This window comes from Haliaeetus leucocephalus, unplaced genomic scaffold (assembly GCF_000737465.1).
Source record: "Haliaeetus leucocephalus isolate CR32 unplaced genomic scaffold, Haliaeetus_leucocephalus-4.0 Scaffold228, whole genome shotgun sequence".
Lineage (NCBI taxonomy): Eukaryota > Metazoa > Chordata > Aves > Accipitriformes > Accipitridae > Haliaeetus > Haliaeetus leucocephalus.
In genome coordinates this window covers 11,295,782-11,309,755 of record NW_010972664.1, presented here as the reverse complement: position 1 = coordinate 11,309,755, position 13,974 = coordinate 11,295,782, and the positions used below count along the sequence as shown (strand labels likewise).

At 39.7% G+C, this 13,974-nt stretch overlaps 1 protein-coding gene across 1 annotated transcript in view; it reads left to right on the top strand.

Annotated features, from left to right (window-relative positions):
- Positions 1 to 4,788, top strand: part of EPHA3 (EPH receptor A3) — a 214,504-nt gene extending 209,716 nt beyond the window's left edge. Inside the window, exons 16-17 of the mRNA XM_010567654.1 lie at positions 2,132 to 2,287; positions 3,750 to 4,788. Of these exons, the coding sequence (XP_010565956.1) occupies positions 2,132 to 2,287; positions 3,750 to 3,855 (262 nt within the window). The 3' untranslated portion in view covers positions 3,856 to 4,788. The remainder of the gene's footprint in view (positions 1 to 2,131; positions 2,288 to 3,749) is intronic.
- The last annotated feature ends 9,186 nt before the right edge of the window (positions 4,789 to 13,974 follow it).

Here is a 13,974-nt window from a genome sequence, read left to right as displayed (position 1 = left end):
TTCTAGGCTGCTTATGAGATTAAATTCACTGGTATTTTAATACTTTGTTCTCTTTGGTCCCTTTACAACTTCACCCATTTATGTTTTTTCCAATGCTCAGAGATGCCTTGGGTTTGGGGTGAAGAGGGTGTTTTACAGTTCAGATCAGTTCTCCAGTACCAGTAGCTGTCACATACCCGTTACACTGCGTGAGCACTGCCTTTAAATTTCGGTGTTAGTCTAACCACCTCTCATTTTCGCTTCTTTCCGGTGACAAAAGTCACTTCAGATGGATTCAGCTGTAGTAGTCAGACTCCTGTGCAGGTGATGTTTCACTAGAGCCACAGGGAAAAAGAATTATGGGGCAGAAAATAGTTATCACTGCAACTATACAGTCTGCTTTGAACATCCCCTAGTCCAGTCTCCTGTGCTCATGAGCAGCACCATCATAATAGCACAGCTAAGCACATACTTAGCTTTAAGCCAGAGGTAGACACCCATAAGGTACTTTACTTAAAATGGAGTACGTATGTTTCTGAATGGGGGCTAAAAAGCTGTCCAGTATGGACATATGTTTGTCAGTGGAGGGAAAAATGCAGAAATAGAGTTGATGTCTCTAATAAGATCTGACTAGTCGAGGAAGTCATTATTGTACTAATTAGCACTGAGAGACTAGAATTAGTAAGATGTCTTGTCAGTAGAAAGAAATTACTGATCCTATTGCTATCCAGGGGCTTCTCACACCTCTTAAAATAAGATAGCAAGTCAGTGAGGAGGAACAGCTGAGAACAGGTTCACTCACCTCTCTGAGAGCTGGGTGTCTCCTCCAAGCTGTTTGCCTGGAAGACCTGTTTCAGAGAGGAAAAAAACCCTGCCTGGAAATGCGTGAGTCTTTCTATGGACTGCAGCAATAGTTCAGAAACTAGCTGGGCCTATTTGTGGTATTTTTAGATGGCTAAATTGAGGTGTGGTAGATCCTGACTCTAGTGACATCATGGGGAAGGGCTGGCATTTATTTTTAGTCTTGACGCTTTCAAATAAGAAGTTACAGTAAGCTTCACAAGACCTTGAAAACAAGAGTATTCATAGCAGACGGAAATTAATTTCTGGATCAATATGGGAAGCGCCATTTTTGCTGTTTGCAATATGCAAGGTCAGCTGCAATATATTCCTTCTTCATAAAAACATTATACATTTAATCATTATTTTGAGAGGGATAATTTTTTCTCAACAGCTTATAGGTAGACTTAAGCAGATGAAAAAAGGTTTAAATGGGCAAAGAAGCATGGATATATGTTTTGTTTGATTCATTGTGTCTGTTTTGTTTGTTTCTTACCGGTTTCTTCATTGTTTTCTAAGTAGAGAACTTGGATGCAAATCATGTCAGTTCAGCATCCTTCACAAGCACCAAGTTAATTTCAAAGGCAGGAGATGATTCAGGTCTCACTTCTAAATTTTTTGTATGATATCCTTATGGAAGGTTCAGTCTTAAAGTGAGCATTAATTTTACATTTTAATTTTTACATTTGGTTTAGTGTATTTAATAACAATTTTCCTCATTTCTGACTCTATGCACTGCAGAATGCAAGTCTCGTGCAGTTACGTTTGTCTCAAATTCACTTAACACTTAATTTTTAGACTTGATATAAATTTTTTAAAGGCACTAGTGTCTTATTATCTGTGCTTCTAATTTAGTAGCGGCATTTAGGATTTGTCAGTGGGCTGCAATACTCTGAACGTTTAATATGTGTAAATTCTACCAATGTGCTCACCTCGGAGTCTAGAGTGTGCATCATTTGTGTGTTGTTTGGGACTAGGCAAATCACATAAATATAATCTAAATTAGGCTTGTCTTTGCTAATGCTTCACACATTAAATTGTGAGGTAACAATACACTTCATTAATTGGTGATGCTTCGGTGATTTACACACGGGCATGAGAAGCTGGTGCTCATAAGCAAGATGATTACACAGCGCAGAGCTGCCAGCGTGAGTACATGTGGTGGTCTCAGCAGCAGATAACTTCCATAGACAAACAGAAAAGCCACATCTTGCCTGGAAGCTCCTGCCAATGCCAGTGCTAAGTTTAGACACAAAATAAATCCATATGTATCCCTGCTCCCTAATTTTCATCATATTCTGTTTTATTTCAGGCCATCAAATCTTCTCCTGGACCAAAGTAATATTGACATTTCAGCCTTCCGCACGACAGGTGATTGGCTCAATGGTTTTCGGACAGGACAGTGCAAAGACATTTTCACGGGCGTGGAGTACAGTACCTGTGATACAATAGCCAAGATTTCTACAGAGTAAGTTTGAATTGACTATAGGTCTTCATCATTGGTTGTGGCTGGAGGTACAAGTTTAAACATAAGCATAAGAGTAGTGGTTTTATACAGAGTTTCCAGCTTTAAAATATTCCTACACTGAAAGAGACAAATGTAAATTATTGTTGTAGTTGCAATATGCTTGCAGGAAACTTAGATGCTCTGGTGACTCCGTGAAGGCCACAGTCCCATAGGTTTTGTCACTGATGACAACGAAATTCCCAGTTTCTTCTGATACAGTAGCACTGTGCATTATCTGGTACACCAGCATCACTTTCTTTCCACTCACAGTTTAGGAGTTTCTCTCTTGATTCTTTGTATTCTGCCTTTTATATGGGGGTTTCCCCACAGCTGGCACATGTGCCGATCTTTTCTTTTATTGACCATCCCATATTCCGTCAAACCAGGTGAGACAGAGCAGGCTCTTTGTAGCTGCTTTTCTCTTACATGCTAATAAATTATTCAGGGGCTGAACTCCCTCCTGCCTCCAGTTTTGACATTTAAACGTGCTAAACTTGGAAGTTTACAACTTGCAAGTTTATGACATTTAAATGCAATCCGTCTTTGTTTTTGTGATATGGAAGAGTAGGGTAATGTTCTCTCTGCACCTGAAAAGGCATCAAGTACAGTTATGAACTTACTGCCAAAGGAAATCTTGATTCCCTGTTGGGCTAGCTGGATACATGACAAGTTGTGAAGAAGTAAGCAGCAGCTGCGGTACCGACAATTAAACACATCAATGCCATTAATTAGTGTATTATTGCAACTATAAAAAGGCTGCTAATGGCTTTTTATAACAATTACCCTTTGGGGACAGTGCAGAAATCCTCTAGGAATGCCCAATTTCCTGTGAGCCACTGGTTAATTGGCCCTTCACAAGTGTTAAACCACTTCTGTGTTGCACAAGGAACAAAGAGACTGGGCAGCCTGGAGAAACAAGAGGTGAAAAACAGGGTAGACGCTGGAAGCTTGGCCACGTAGCCGTTAATCTCAATGCTGATATCAGAGTGAAGACAACCATTCAGAGGGCTCAGCACATAATAACGAGATGTCAGCACTGCTCAGGAAAAGCCATCAGGCTGATAGGGGGATGGAGATGGTAGAGAGGCTCAAGATCACAGCTGGCCCAGAAGTGAGCCCCTTGCCCCTAAATCTCAGTGCATGTATCACCGGAGAACACTGTTTCATTGTCTTTTCTTCTAGGTAAGCCAACACAACAAGGCTAAATGAGTTTTTACTCTTTTGCAGCCGCCTGCTGTTTTCATACAATGGCTCTCAGTATTTTTTGTACAAGGGCTTGTGTTTCAGCAATATCACCGTACCTGGAGGCTACTCCAATGCAGCAATATAAGATGAGGGAGTTGATTGCTGTTTGCTCTCGTCAGCGCTAGAAAACACAGAGATAGTATGCTCACTCACCCGATGCATCTTCTCTTTTTTCCAGTGATGTGAAGAAAGTTGGTGTTACAGTTGTGGGGCCTCAAAAGAAGATTGTCAGCAGTATCAAAGCTCTAGAAACTCACACAAAGAACAGCCCTGTTCCTGTGTAAGGTACCAAAATGATGTTGCTCAGGAGAGAAAAAAAGAGAAAAGTTGCATCACAGGGCAAAAGTGATGGCTGATAAACGGCAGAATTTAAAGGAGTTCTTTGCAACAGTTTTGGAAACATAATGGTTGAAATTTCAAACCCACTAAGACACTCAAATATTGAGTATAAATGCCTTAAAAGTAGGAGTGAACTTGTTTTCTATCTGTTAATCCTAAAGGGTGGGTGCTCTTGACTGACTGTTAATGCAGATAGTAAATGTCAAAAGAAAAAATATGTAAAAAATCCTTCCAAGTAAAAACCAGTGATACTAAAACCTAGAGCCATTTGAATATTAAGTGACTGAATAACACAAAACCCCATGGACATAAAAGCTGTGTATTTGACCTATACAGCAAACGCGAAGAAAGAAAGACTTGCAGTATTTTTGTACAGAAGAGATCTGTAACAGGTATTTTATTTCTTTAAAAGCAAGGAAAATAGAGGACTATACCTCACAACCTGTCTGGCCATATTTACTATAATGTCATTGTAACATGCTATTTCAACTTCAGAAAGGAACACAGAAATAAAGTTTGTAGTGACTTTGAGTTAGTTGACAAAAGATTTTTGCCATTATGTTAGCTTCCCTAATTGTGTTCATTTAAATAGAAACAAGTCTTAATTTTTTAAAGACTTATTTATTTCCTTTGTTTTTTCCATTATTGTTTATATTTATGCTTGAATACCTTAACCTGGCTGTATTATTGCCAAGTGCCAAATATTATCAAAACTTCATTGGTTCAACCTGAGAAATTGTCCGAGGGTTAATTACTAGATTATTTTATACTCATAACTTCATCTGTGAAATACAGAAGGAAAGAAAGATGATCTTTTTTCCAGCTCTGACACTAAACAAAGTATCTGGACTTGAGATTCCTTCCATTTGCTGTGAGTGGTATTTTAACCTGGGCTTGAGTTTTGGCAGAGTTGTCTGCGTTATCGATGTCTACATCAGTATCTGCCCCGGTCAAGCACATACATCTCATTTACTTCCCAAAGGCCTGCTTTCCTGTCCAAATAAGGACCCCCTATTCTCAGGGGGATTTGCCTAGCAAACATAAAAAAGTCAGGGTTGCATCCTGCATTAACTGAGGATGCTTTTTGAGTTCACTGGGGAGTGGTCCATTTCTGGCTTCCATCTGGCAGGCTCTGCTCAGGAACTGGGAAGTGTACTACCATGTGGGCAGACGCTGGCAGTTACGCTGGGATGGTGACCTGCAGCCAAGGCTAAGTAAATTGTTTAAAAGGATGACTTAAGCTGTGAAATAGGGCTTTGGTATGTAATTTTACCTAAGTCTGAGCTAGAAGGCCTCTGTCCAGGCACTGCCATTCTGTAGGGCACTTGAGGTTTTGGCACAGGTTCCTTAGGCACCTGTTTGTTGAAAGTGGAAAGGAGCCTATCTTTAGGAGAGCGTTCACGTTTCCCAGTGGAAAAAGGAGCCTGGAAGGTGGGATTTGAGAGCCCTCCACCATCTTCAGCATCTTCCCAATAGCAAACTCTTAAGCTGTTGCTCTGGAGCACATCAGTCACAGTTCTGAGCAGACAGAACTCTCTGCTCTGAAAATGAGTGGTTTAAATCAGTGTGAGGCACTTCTTGTGCTGCGTACAGGCGAGCTTCTTAATGCTCTAGAAGTGATGCCAGGCACGCAGGCGTCAGGCTTTGGGCACTAATGGAAGCCACTCCGATTCCCAACTTGCCATACTGGAATCTAAACTTGATTCTGATGAATAACAGCGAGTCCCTAAAAGTCCAAGGCTGTATGGGAGGCAGATGACTATATGGCACGCCGCCTTTCGCTGGGTGTGCAAAAGCAGGTAACTAGTCGGGCTTTCTTTCTTTCTTGTATTGGTCTCGTTTTTGAAGCTCCTTGTAGCATAGGGCACGTAAGTAAGGGAAGAGTCAGTTCCTAGGATATGTGTGGCTGAATCAGCTTTTAAATTGTTCTTCATGGGTCCAGGACTTATAAAATGTAGAGACACAACGTTTATCACACATTGCTAAACAGAAGCAGAATTAGAGACTTTTTAATGAGTGCTGGCAGTGAGCATGCTGTAAAGGACTGGATTTGAAACACACTCACAGGATAATAATTAGTAATATTTTCTGCAAGAAAAATGAATGGGTTTTAAAGTAAGTTGAAATAAAAAATGAAAAATGGAAGAAAATTAAAATAAAGCACTTACTTAAGTTGTAAAGAACACTTTTCCTTATCTGCCACAATCTATTGTGAAATGCAGCATGCTGAATATAAAAGCTGTATTTTCCATTGCTTGGTTCATTCAGAATCTTTCTTTTCTTCAGTTTGAGATTGCTCTAAATCAGACATTGTTAGTGAATTTAAGTCACCAAAATCCATTTGCAGACATTGTCTATGTGGGGACAGCTTTTTATAACGTATTCCTCGTGACGTTTCTCTTCAGCTTCATTCTGCCGTTGGAGAGTGGGAGCGAGGGGGCTGGGGTGGGGGGAAGACATCTGTGAAATGCTTTTGAAAACACAGAACCAGTTCTTAGAGTTTTAGATGATGACTGGAAACTTTGCACCAACCGCCCTCAATTTTCTCTTAGTATCATGTCATGTTCCTTGCCCACCATTTGAGCATGCTCAGCATAAAAGATTAAATCTCACTGATGCTTGGGAAAAAAGAAACTCAGTTTTGCTTTTCTTTGCTATTAGCAGTAGAGAGTTTTAAAGTACATTTAGTTTTCTCTCCCTGCCAAAAGTTGATTTGTACTGTAAGTGGCCTCTGTTGCAAGCATCCTATACTCCTGTCCCCGTGTACATATGTATACATAGCAGTGTACAATTCTTCATTGTGGAGTAGCGATACTAGAATTCGTGTGGCCATCTTCTGTACAGGACTTGCATCGGTTATTGTCATCAAGCAAAATGCAACTACTCATGAAATGACATGCCATACTATTGGTTTTGTATCTTTAAATATAGTTTCCATTTTATTTATTTCTGTTAACATATCTAGTTTTGTGCTGTTACTTAGCATTCAATAAGCAATGTATAGATGTGATTTGATTGGCAAAATGTATTTACTTTAACTTGTATTTCAAAGCATTACTTACTCATTTAGATTATATATTGTGCAATTGTAGATGGCCTCTTACTAATGTAAAATGATTTGTAGTGGAAACATTTATATTTTTATAATAAACATAATGAAAGTATTTTTTACATACTGGAATACTGAGGTGATTGCTTGGAGGACAAAGTAAATTTATTTGATTAGAAAAGTGTGATAAAATTGTAATTAAATATGGATAAATTCTGAGTGTTAAAGCATGGGTTTGGAGTGAAAGCTAGATATTACCTATATTATCTATTAAAAGAAACAAGTAGTGCAAGTTTTAACTAGACAGACCAGTATTTGTGCTAAACTGACTTACATCAAAGACTTTACTTTCTCTATGGATATGGGAAAACGTCGTCTACTACAGCCTGCCTATGGGATGTTGAAAAAGCTGTCATTTATTTTAGTTGTGTCAAGTATTTCCAAACTTCTGCTTTTTTTCCTCCCTTGCCAGTGGACCTCTTTTCATCTTATTACTATGTTGAATCCAGTAAAAGATGTACTTTTCAACAAAATAAAAAAGCCCACAGCTTACTGTAATTTAACCCCATGATCATTTCTTGCCTCTGAGTATCTGTATTAGATATTATTTTGCTCCTGTTTTGTTATGTCCCTACCAAGTTGTTTCTGTATGCTTCACTGAAGTACAGTATCTTTGAAAATACCAACATGCAACTCAACTTTGCATCTCAGGAATTGTCTTCCTAGAAAAATAGGAGTGGTTTGAATGTTCGCCAGTTACTTGAGGAGTGACGTTACAGAATCTTTCTTTACCGTGAATGATTTTGCATGCTTTTGTATATTACTGTGCTCACTGGTGCAAAACAATGAATGATATACCTGTCCTGGAGTCTGTATGTTGATAAACTTTATGGATGTAGCATACTTTTTTTTTTTTTTTTTTTTGGCATTTTGTCTTGGTATCTTCAATAGAAAGGGGAATCACTGAAAAGAGCTACCCAGGATTGGACTTAACTTTAAATGGCAACAGCTGGACTGAAATCCACTTTTTCTTCATAACACCAGTATGCCCCATCCTGTGCTGCAGTGGGTACATATGGTGTCATTTATACTTCTATTGAGTGGGTTTCAATGCTATACTTGAACAACAGGGAAGCAGCTCTGTTGATCTAATCTATGCAGTATGCTAACTATTTACATTACGAATAGGTTTCACTTCAGCAGTTGTGTTACACTGACTTGTGTCTATCCCTTAAGCCTTACTGGTACATTGTATTTGCTTTGTATTCCAAAAGGTACAGTGGATATTAATGCTTTTATAACTGTTGTGTTTATTGTAAAACGGTATTAATACAGCCAGTTCTGGAATGGCAGTAGGGTGCATTCACATGAAGAGCAGCAGAACAAGCAAATGCCTTGCAGCCCACCACCATGTCTCAGCTCAAATCTGGAGGCATAAATTGCTGATGATTAGTTCCACAAATTCAGATATGCCTATTTTTTATAGTAATGTCCAAGTGATGTTTTTCCACTTTGCGTTCCTTCTTAAGGTTGATGCCCAGACCTAGATATCTATACGAGTAAAAACCTAAGCAGTGCCAAGTAGAATCAATTACTTCTGCTGTCTCACATATGCCACTCCTGTTAATTCAGACAAATATCCATACTATTGACTTCCCTTCATTTTCTGAGCCACTATAATTCCTCAGATCCTTTCCAAGCTATCACTGCCTGGTCAGTAATTCCCCATTTATATGTATGCACTCAGTTCCTTTTTCAGTCCTCAGTCTAATTCTTTGTGTATTTCTTAGTGAATTTTACTTTCCTAATTTAAAAATATTTCTCCTAGAAATATTTCTCTCAGCCTTGATTCATTCACATGTCTAAACATGCGCATGCTCATCATCCAGATTACTAATGCAAACGGTGAACAGCATGAAACACTAAGGACAGCCTTCTCTTGGCTTCTTTGTTATGCTTTTCAGATGGCCAGAGAACCTCTGATAAATGAAGAGTACTCAGTATGCAAGATTTTTCAGCTCACTCTGCTTTCACATTACAATGATTTCATAATAGCCCATATTTCCCCAGTTAGCTCATAAGAATGTCATGTGGGACAGCACCAGAAGTCTTACTAAAGACAAGATAAATCACATCTACTACTTTTTAGATTATCCTGTCACAGAAATAAATTAGACGAGTTTGACATGATTTGTTTATTCGTGACAAATCTTAGTTGGTTTCTTAAGACCTTGTAATCCTCCAGCTGCTTAGAAATGTATTGTGTGATATATATATCTCTCTCTCTTTCTGGGTATTTGAAGTTAGCATACCTAGTCTGTAAACTGCCTGGCTCTGCTTTTCTCCCCTTTTTAAAGCTCAGGATGATCTTTGCTCTTCTCCAGTTGCCTGGACTCCATGACTTCTCCAAGACAATAGCCAGTGGCTACCCTTGGATTAGTGCCTTATATTGCTCTAGTAAATCTCACAGACTCTGCAAGCCTGAATGCATCGATCACTTGTGCTGACTCCTAGGATTCCTAATTGTAAAATACAAATAAAATACATACGGGCAAATGTTTTTACTGCGTCCCCAGGTTTTCAGCTTATGTCTTGACTTTTTGCAAGCAAGCAACTGCTAAGAGTCACCATCAAAGAAGCATAGAGTAACATCCATTTGGTTAGCAAATTTCATTATTTGTTTTCAATTAGATTGAACAACTGAGGTTCATCACTAGTGTATGTCTTTGAAGTTGGATGATAAGGTCAAGCATCCTACAAAGGTAGTTGAGGTCCACTGTCTGGGATCGTTACAAATCTTTTAATTCACTCTGCTGCTTTCTTCATAAGGGGGGAAATATCCTTTATCTCCACTCCTCTTCGATCCAGTTTATCCTAATATTATCAGAAAGCTTAATTTTTAAATCTCTTCAGTAAAGTGAACCGCTTGAGTTTACCCACCATGGATTGGTAATAAATACTGAGTTTAGTTTCCAACCCTTTCAAAAGTTTGTGTTTGCAAGAGAGTGTGAAATAACCAGAGCTTTATATTCTTACTATTTGGGGATTTAGGGAAGCAGATGTTGAGCTTGTATTTGAACTGAATCATCGCTGAGCCGTGATACTTAGCAGCAACAGTAAAGCACATCTGGGCGTAAAGCATCAGACCTGAGCTCTCAGGCACCCAAAGATATCATTGTCCCGCATATGTAAGGTGCCTGTGGGTTGCTACTCTAATAAATATTACATATCCTTCCCAGAAGAAACTGTGCTGTAACTATACGTTGAGGCTTCTTCTCCGCTGGCAAAGTACACGTGCCTCCGCGTTGCTGAGCAGCCGTCCGTGCCGGGAAGGAGGCGCTGCCTCTTCAGTGCCTCAGCCAAAGCCACATCTGCCGTAGGAGGGCTGCGGTCCTCACCCCGAGATGCTGCGCAGGTCCCGGCCCAGCTCTCCCCGCCGGGCTGGATTTCTCCTCCTGGCACAAGGCCTGCAAGGACGAAAACTGAGCGTTTAGTCTCGCTGCGTTCGCATGAGCACAGAGTATAGCATTTAATTTTAAGGCACAGAGCTGAAATGAAGCCAGAAAAAACATATATATGCTAAAAAATGATTTGTTTGAATGAAAAAGAAAAGGAAGGTCTGGTAGCTTTGCGCCATAGTCTGACCAGGGATTCAAATAAGCATCTCTGAGGCTAATTTTCCTGTCGTCCCCCAACTCCCCACCCAGCAGAAATGAGTCCTTGGGTATAGTTTACAGTGTGAAGTGATTTATTTTCGCAGGGTGGTTCACTCTTTTCACTTTCATTACTCTCAGAGCTCCCATCTTCCCTCATGCAGTTCAACAGCCCCCCAAATTAGGCTCAAAGCACAGAATTTTTGTGTGTTCTAGCACCCCTTCCTCCTGCAGACTTTCCCTGGTACCTGCCGTCCTCTGCCGTGCCCACCAAACATCTTCCTGACCCCCTCCTCCCCGTGCTGGCGAAAGGGCCTCCCCTTCCACTGTGGCTTATAGCCCAACCTACCGGAGAACCCAAAAATCAGGATGGGAGATGACTGAAGTGATATTTTAGAGTCAAAGCAGTATTTCAATAGTTGCACTGTTAGTTGCTTGCCTTGCTGTGCTTTCCATTTCTGATCTCTTGCCATACAAGTTTAACTATGTGGAGTCCCACCAGGCATTTAAATTTGCCTGGGATTTTTTTCCCCATAAATCACATTCAGTGTAGACATTCCCTCCCACTGAGGATTTAGAGTGGTAGAATAATAATTTTAGCTACAGAATGATATTATTTTAATAAAAACAGATGAAGCTTAAAAACAAAAGCAAAATTAAGAAAAACAAAACCAACAAACACACAGATACACACACATGCACCACCCCCACCCCCCCCCAAAAAAATCCACCAAAAATCCAGGTTACTGAGAGGAGTAGTGCCTCTTTAGCTCATAACTTGAACAGTGAATAGGTATCCCCCACACAGGATGGTGAAGTAGGGATCCTGGGTGTTCTCCCCATCTTTTCTGTGGTATCTGGGTGGCTTTTTGCACAGCTAGCTGGATGTTTGCTAGCAGGTTTGGTCACTGCTAAAACACGCAGCTTCCCCTCAGGCTGGTTGTCAGCTAATCAACAGTAATGATTCCCTGCTTTTAGTAGGCACCTTTAAAGCTGCATCACCTTTTATTATTTTACTATTTTTAATCTCTTTCCTTCTCTCTCTCATAAAGGTTTTTTGGGAGCTTTAGTGGAGGACTAATCCACAATTCCCAGTTGTGTATAATTTTTTTTAAAAAAAGTTATGCCTCATTAACTGAGTTAATACTTGCCTAATTGTAATAGCAAAGCAATAAAATTCAATCCCTACACAATGTGATACTGTAACTTCCTTTCCTCTAACTGATGGAGCACTGGGCTACCTGCCAAGGAAGTCAAATGGAAGTAGGAAACAATATGAACAAATAAAATCTCTTTCTGAGGTTTAGATATAGATATTTTCTTGGGGTTTCTGATGGGTTTTTTTTTGCTTGGGTTGGTTTGTTTTATCTTCTGTCATTACTTGATTCATTTTTCTCTTTCTGTTCCCAACTTTCATTCTGTCATTTTGCATGTGGGGTTTTGGGGAGAGGAGGAGTTGGCACACAGAGGAATTATTTTTCTGCTCCTTTTTACCTCTTCCTCATATATAAGCTATCCCCTTTGTATAAGGTTCCATAATTTATTTTGAAAACCCAAGCATATCAAAGACATTAAAAACGTGTATGTGAACACCTCCCCACCATGGACTATATAAAGAACTGTAACTAAGCCAAAGAAATAATTAGATTCCTTCAAACAAATATAAAATAATGTAAAATAAAACAGAAAGACCAAATTGAAGTAAACCTCTGTCCCTGGCACCAGCCAACCATTGTAACTTGTAAAACAGCTTTACAAATTTCCTGGTGCTTATGCCGCAAGCAGGCCAGGTAAGTGGTCCCATCCCCAGGCAGAAGGAAGGCACGCTGAAGCACAGGGCTGAAGAAGTCAGAGACCTTCACTAGCCTTCATATCCAAAACTAGAGTGTATTCTTTCTCCCTTCTCCCATGGTTTCTATTCAATATATCCTCTGCTGAACAAGTACCATAGCTGGCTAAGCTATGCATTTGTACTGAAAAAAGGTATTAAATAAACACCCACAAGCTAACCAGGTCCTCCATGCTATTAGTGCTTAAGATAAAGTTGCCTGATGCTAGATGGTGATGTAGGTCTACACTGTACAGACTAGTCCGTTATCTCAGCTGTGGTTTTTGACATAAAGTATATAAACATTATGAATACAAGTAGGTCTTTAGCTTATGCTCTTTGGCTGCCACAATACCTACTGCTGTTTGGTTTTTAAGCACTCTCAGTCTGAAGTGCATTTTGGGCAAAGCTGTGAAAAATGTCAGATTGTATGTATCTATCTGGTCTGTTTTTAACTATGGCAAGCACACTACCAAAAGACCCCACCACCACCACCTTTCCCCAAGTCTACCTGCTTCAGTGACATGCCAGTTTTCACTGGTATCTGTTAGGTGCCTTTTTAGAGGAACCTCTCTCCCAGGATTCCTTCCTTGGCCCAAATTTTTATGTTTAGTATAGGCAATCACTAGCTGTTATATGGCCTCCTAGTGAGACCATATAATGATTTTGGCTATAGTCTTTTTTTTTGCTAAGCGCCTGCTAGGGGAGCACTAAAATTATGGATTAAATACTTCTCTGGTCTCAAAAGAAAGATCTCGTGGGTTGTAGTAGATACTGCTCCACAAGAAGGGATGCTGTTCAAAACAAAACAGAGCAGAAGTTTTCCATCTTGTGACAAACTAGTGAAACAATCAACTTGGAAAATTTTCTCCTAATCTTTCTGAATTTAACTTACTGAAAGCAATCTGAAATCCAGATCAGACACTTGCTTAGCCCGTGTCCTTGGTGTCGACAGAGTATCCTGACTGCACAGGCACAGAGTCAAATGAATCAGTGGTCAAAAATGTCTTAGCTGTTTGCCCAAAAGGAATCTTCCAAACCCGATATTGCTACTTTTCTATATAAATCTCTCTGCATATGACTTCTTTCTCCAAGTAACTGTTCTTGTCACACTGTAAAACACATTGAGTTTTCTGTGATAGGGCTGTCTGTGTGTAAAGGGTCTGAATTACTGTGATGCTGAAACTGTAATTTTTAAATATTTATCCAATAAAAATGGCATGGGCTTGTATTGCCAGATACATGAAATGCACTTAATGTTTTAGTCTAAATGTTAGCCCTGTATCTTGAGGGAGAGATTGCCACTGCTATGCAGAGAAAAACTACATCTTCCAGTACAAAAGAATCTGAAAAAGCTCAGGAGAGTTGTCAGAAATTTCACCTACAGTTTCTGAAGAACTGGTTAATTTTCCAATGGGAGGGTGAGAAAAAAAAAAAGTCTGGTTGAGTACCTGAAATACCAAGCTCAGTAAAATCAGAGGCAGAAGGTAGAGGACTCGGGGGAAGCATTCCTGTTTCCTTCATTTAGCCTTAG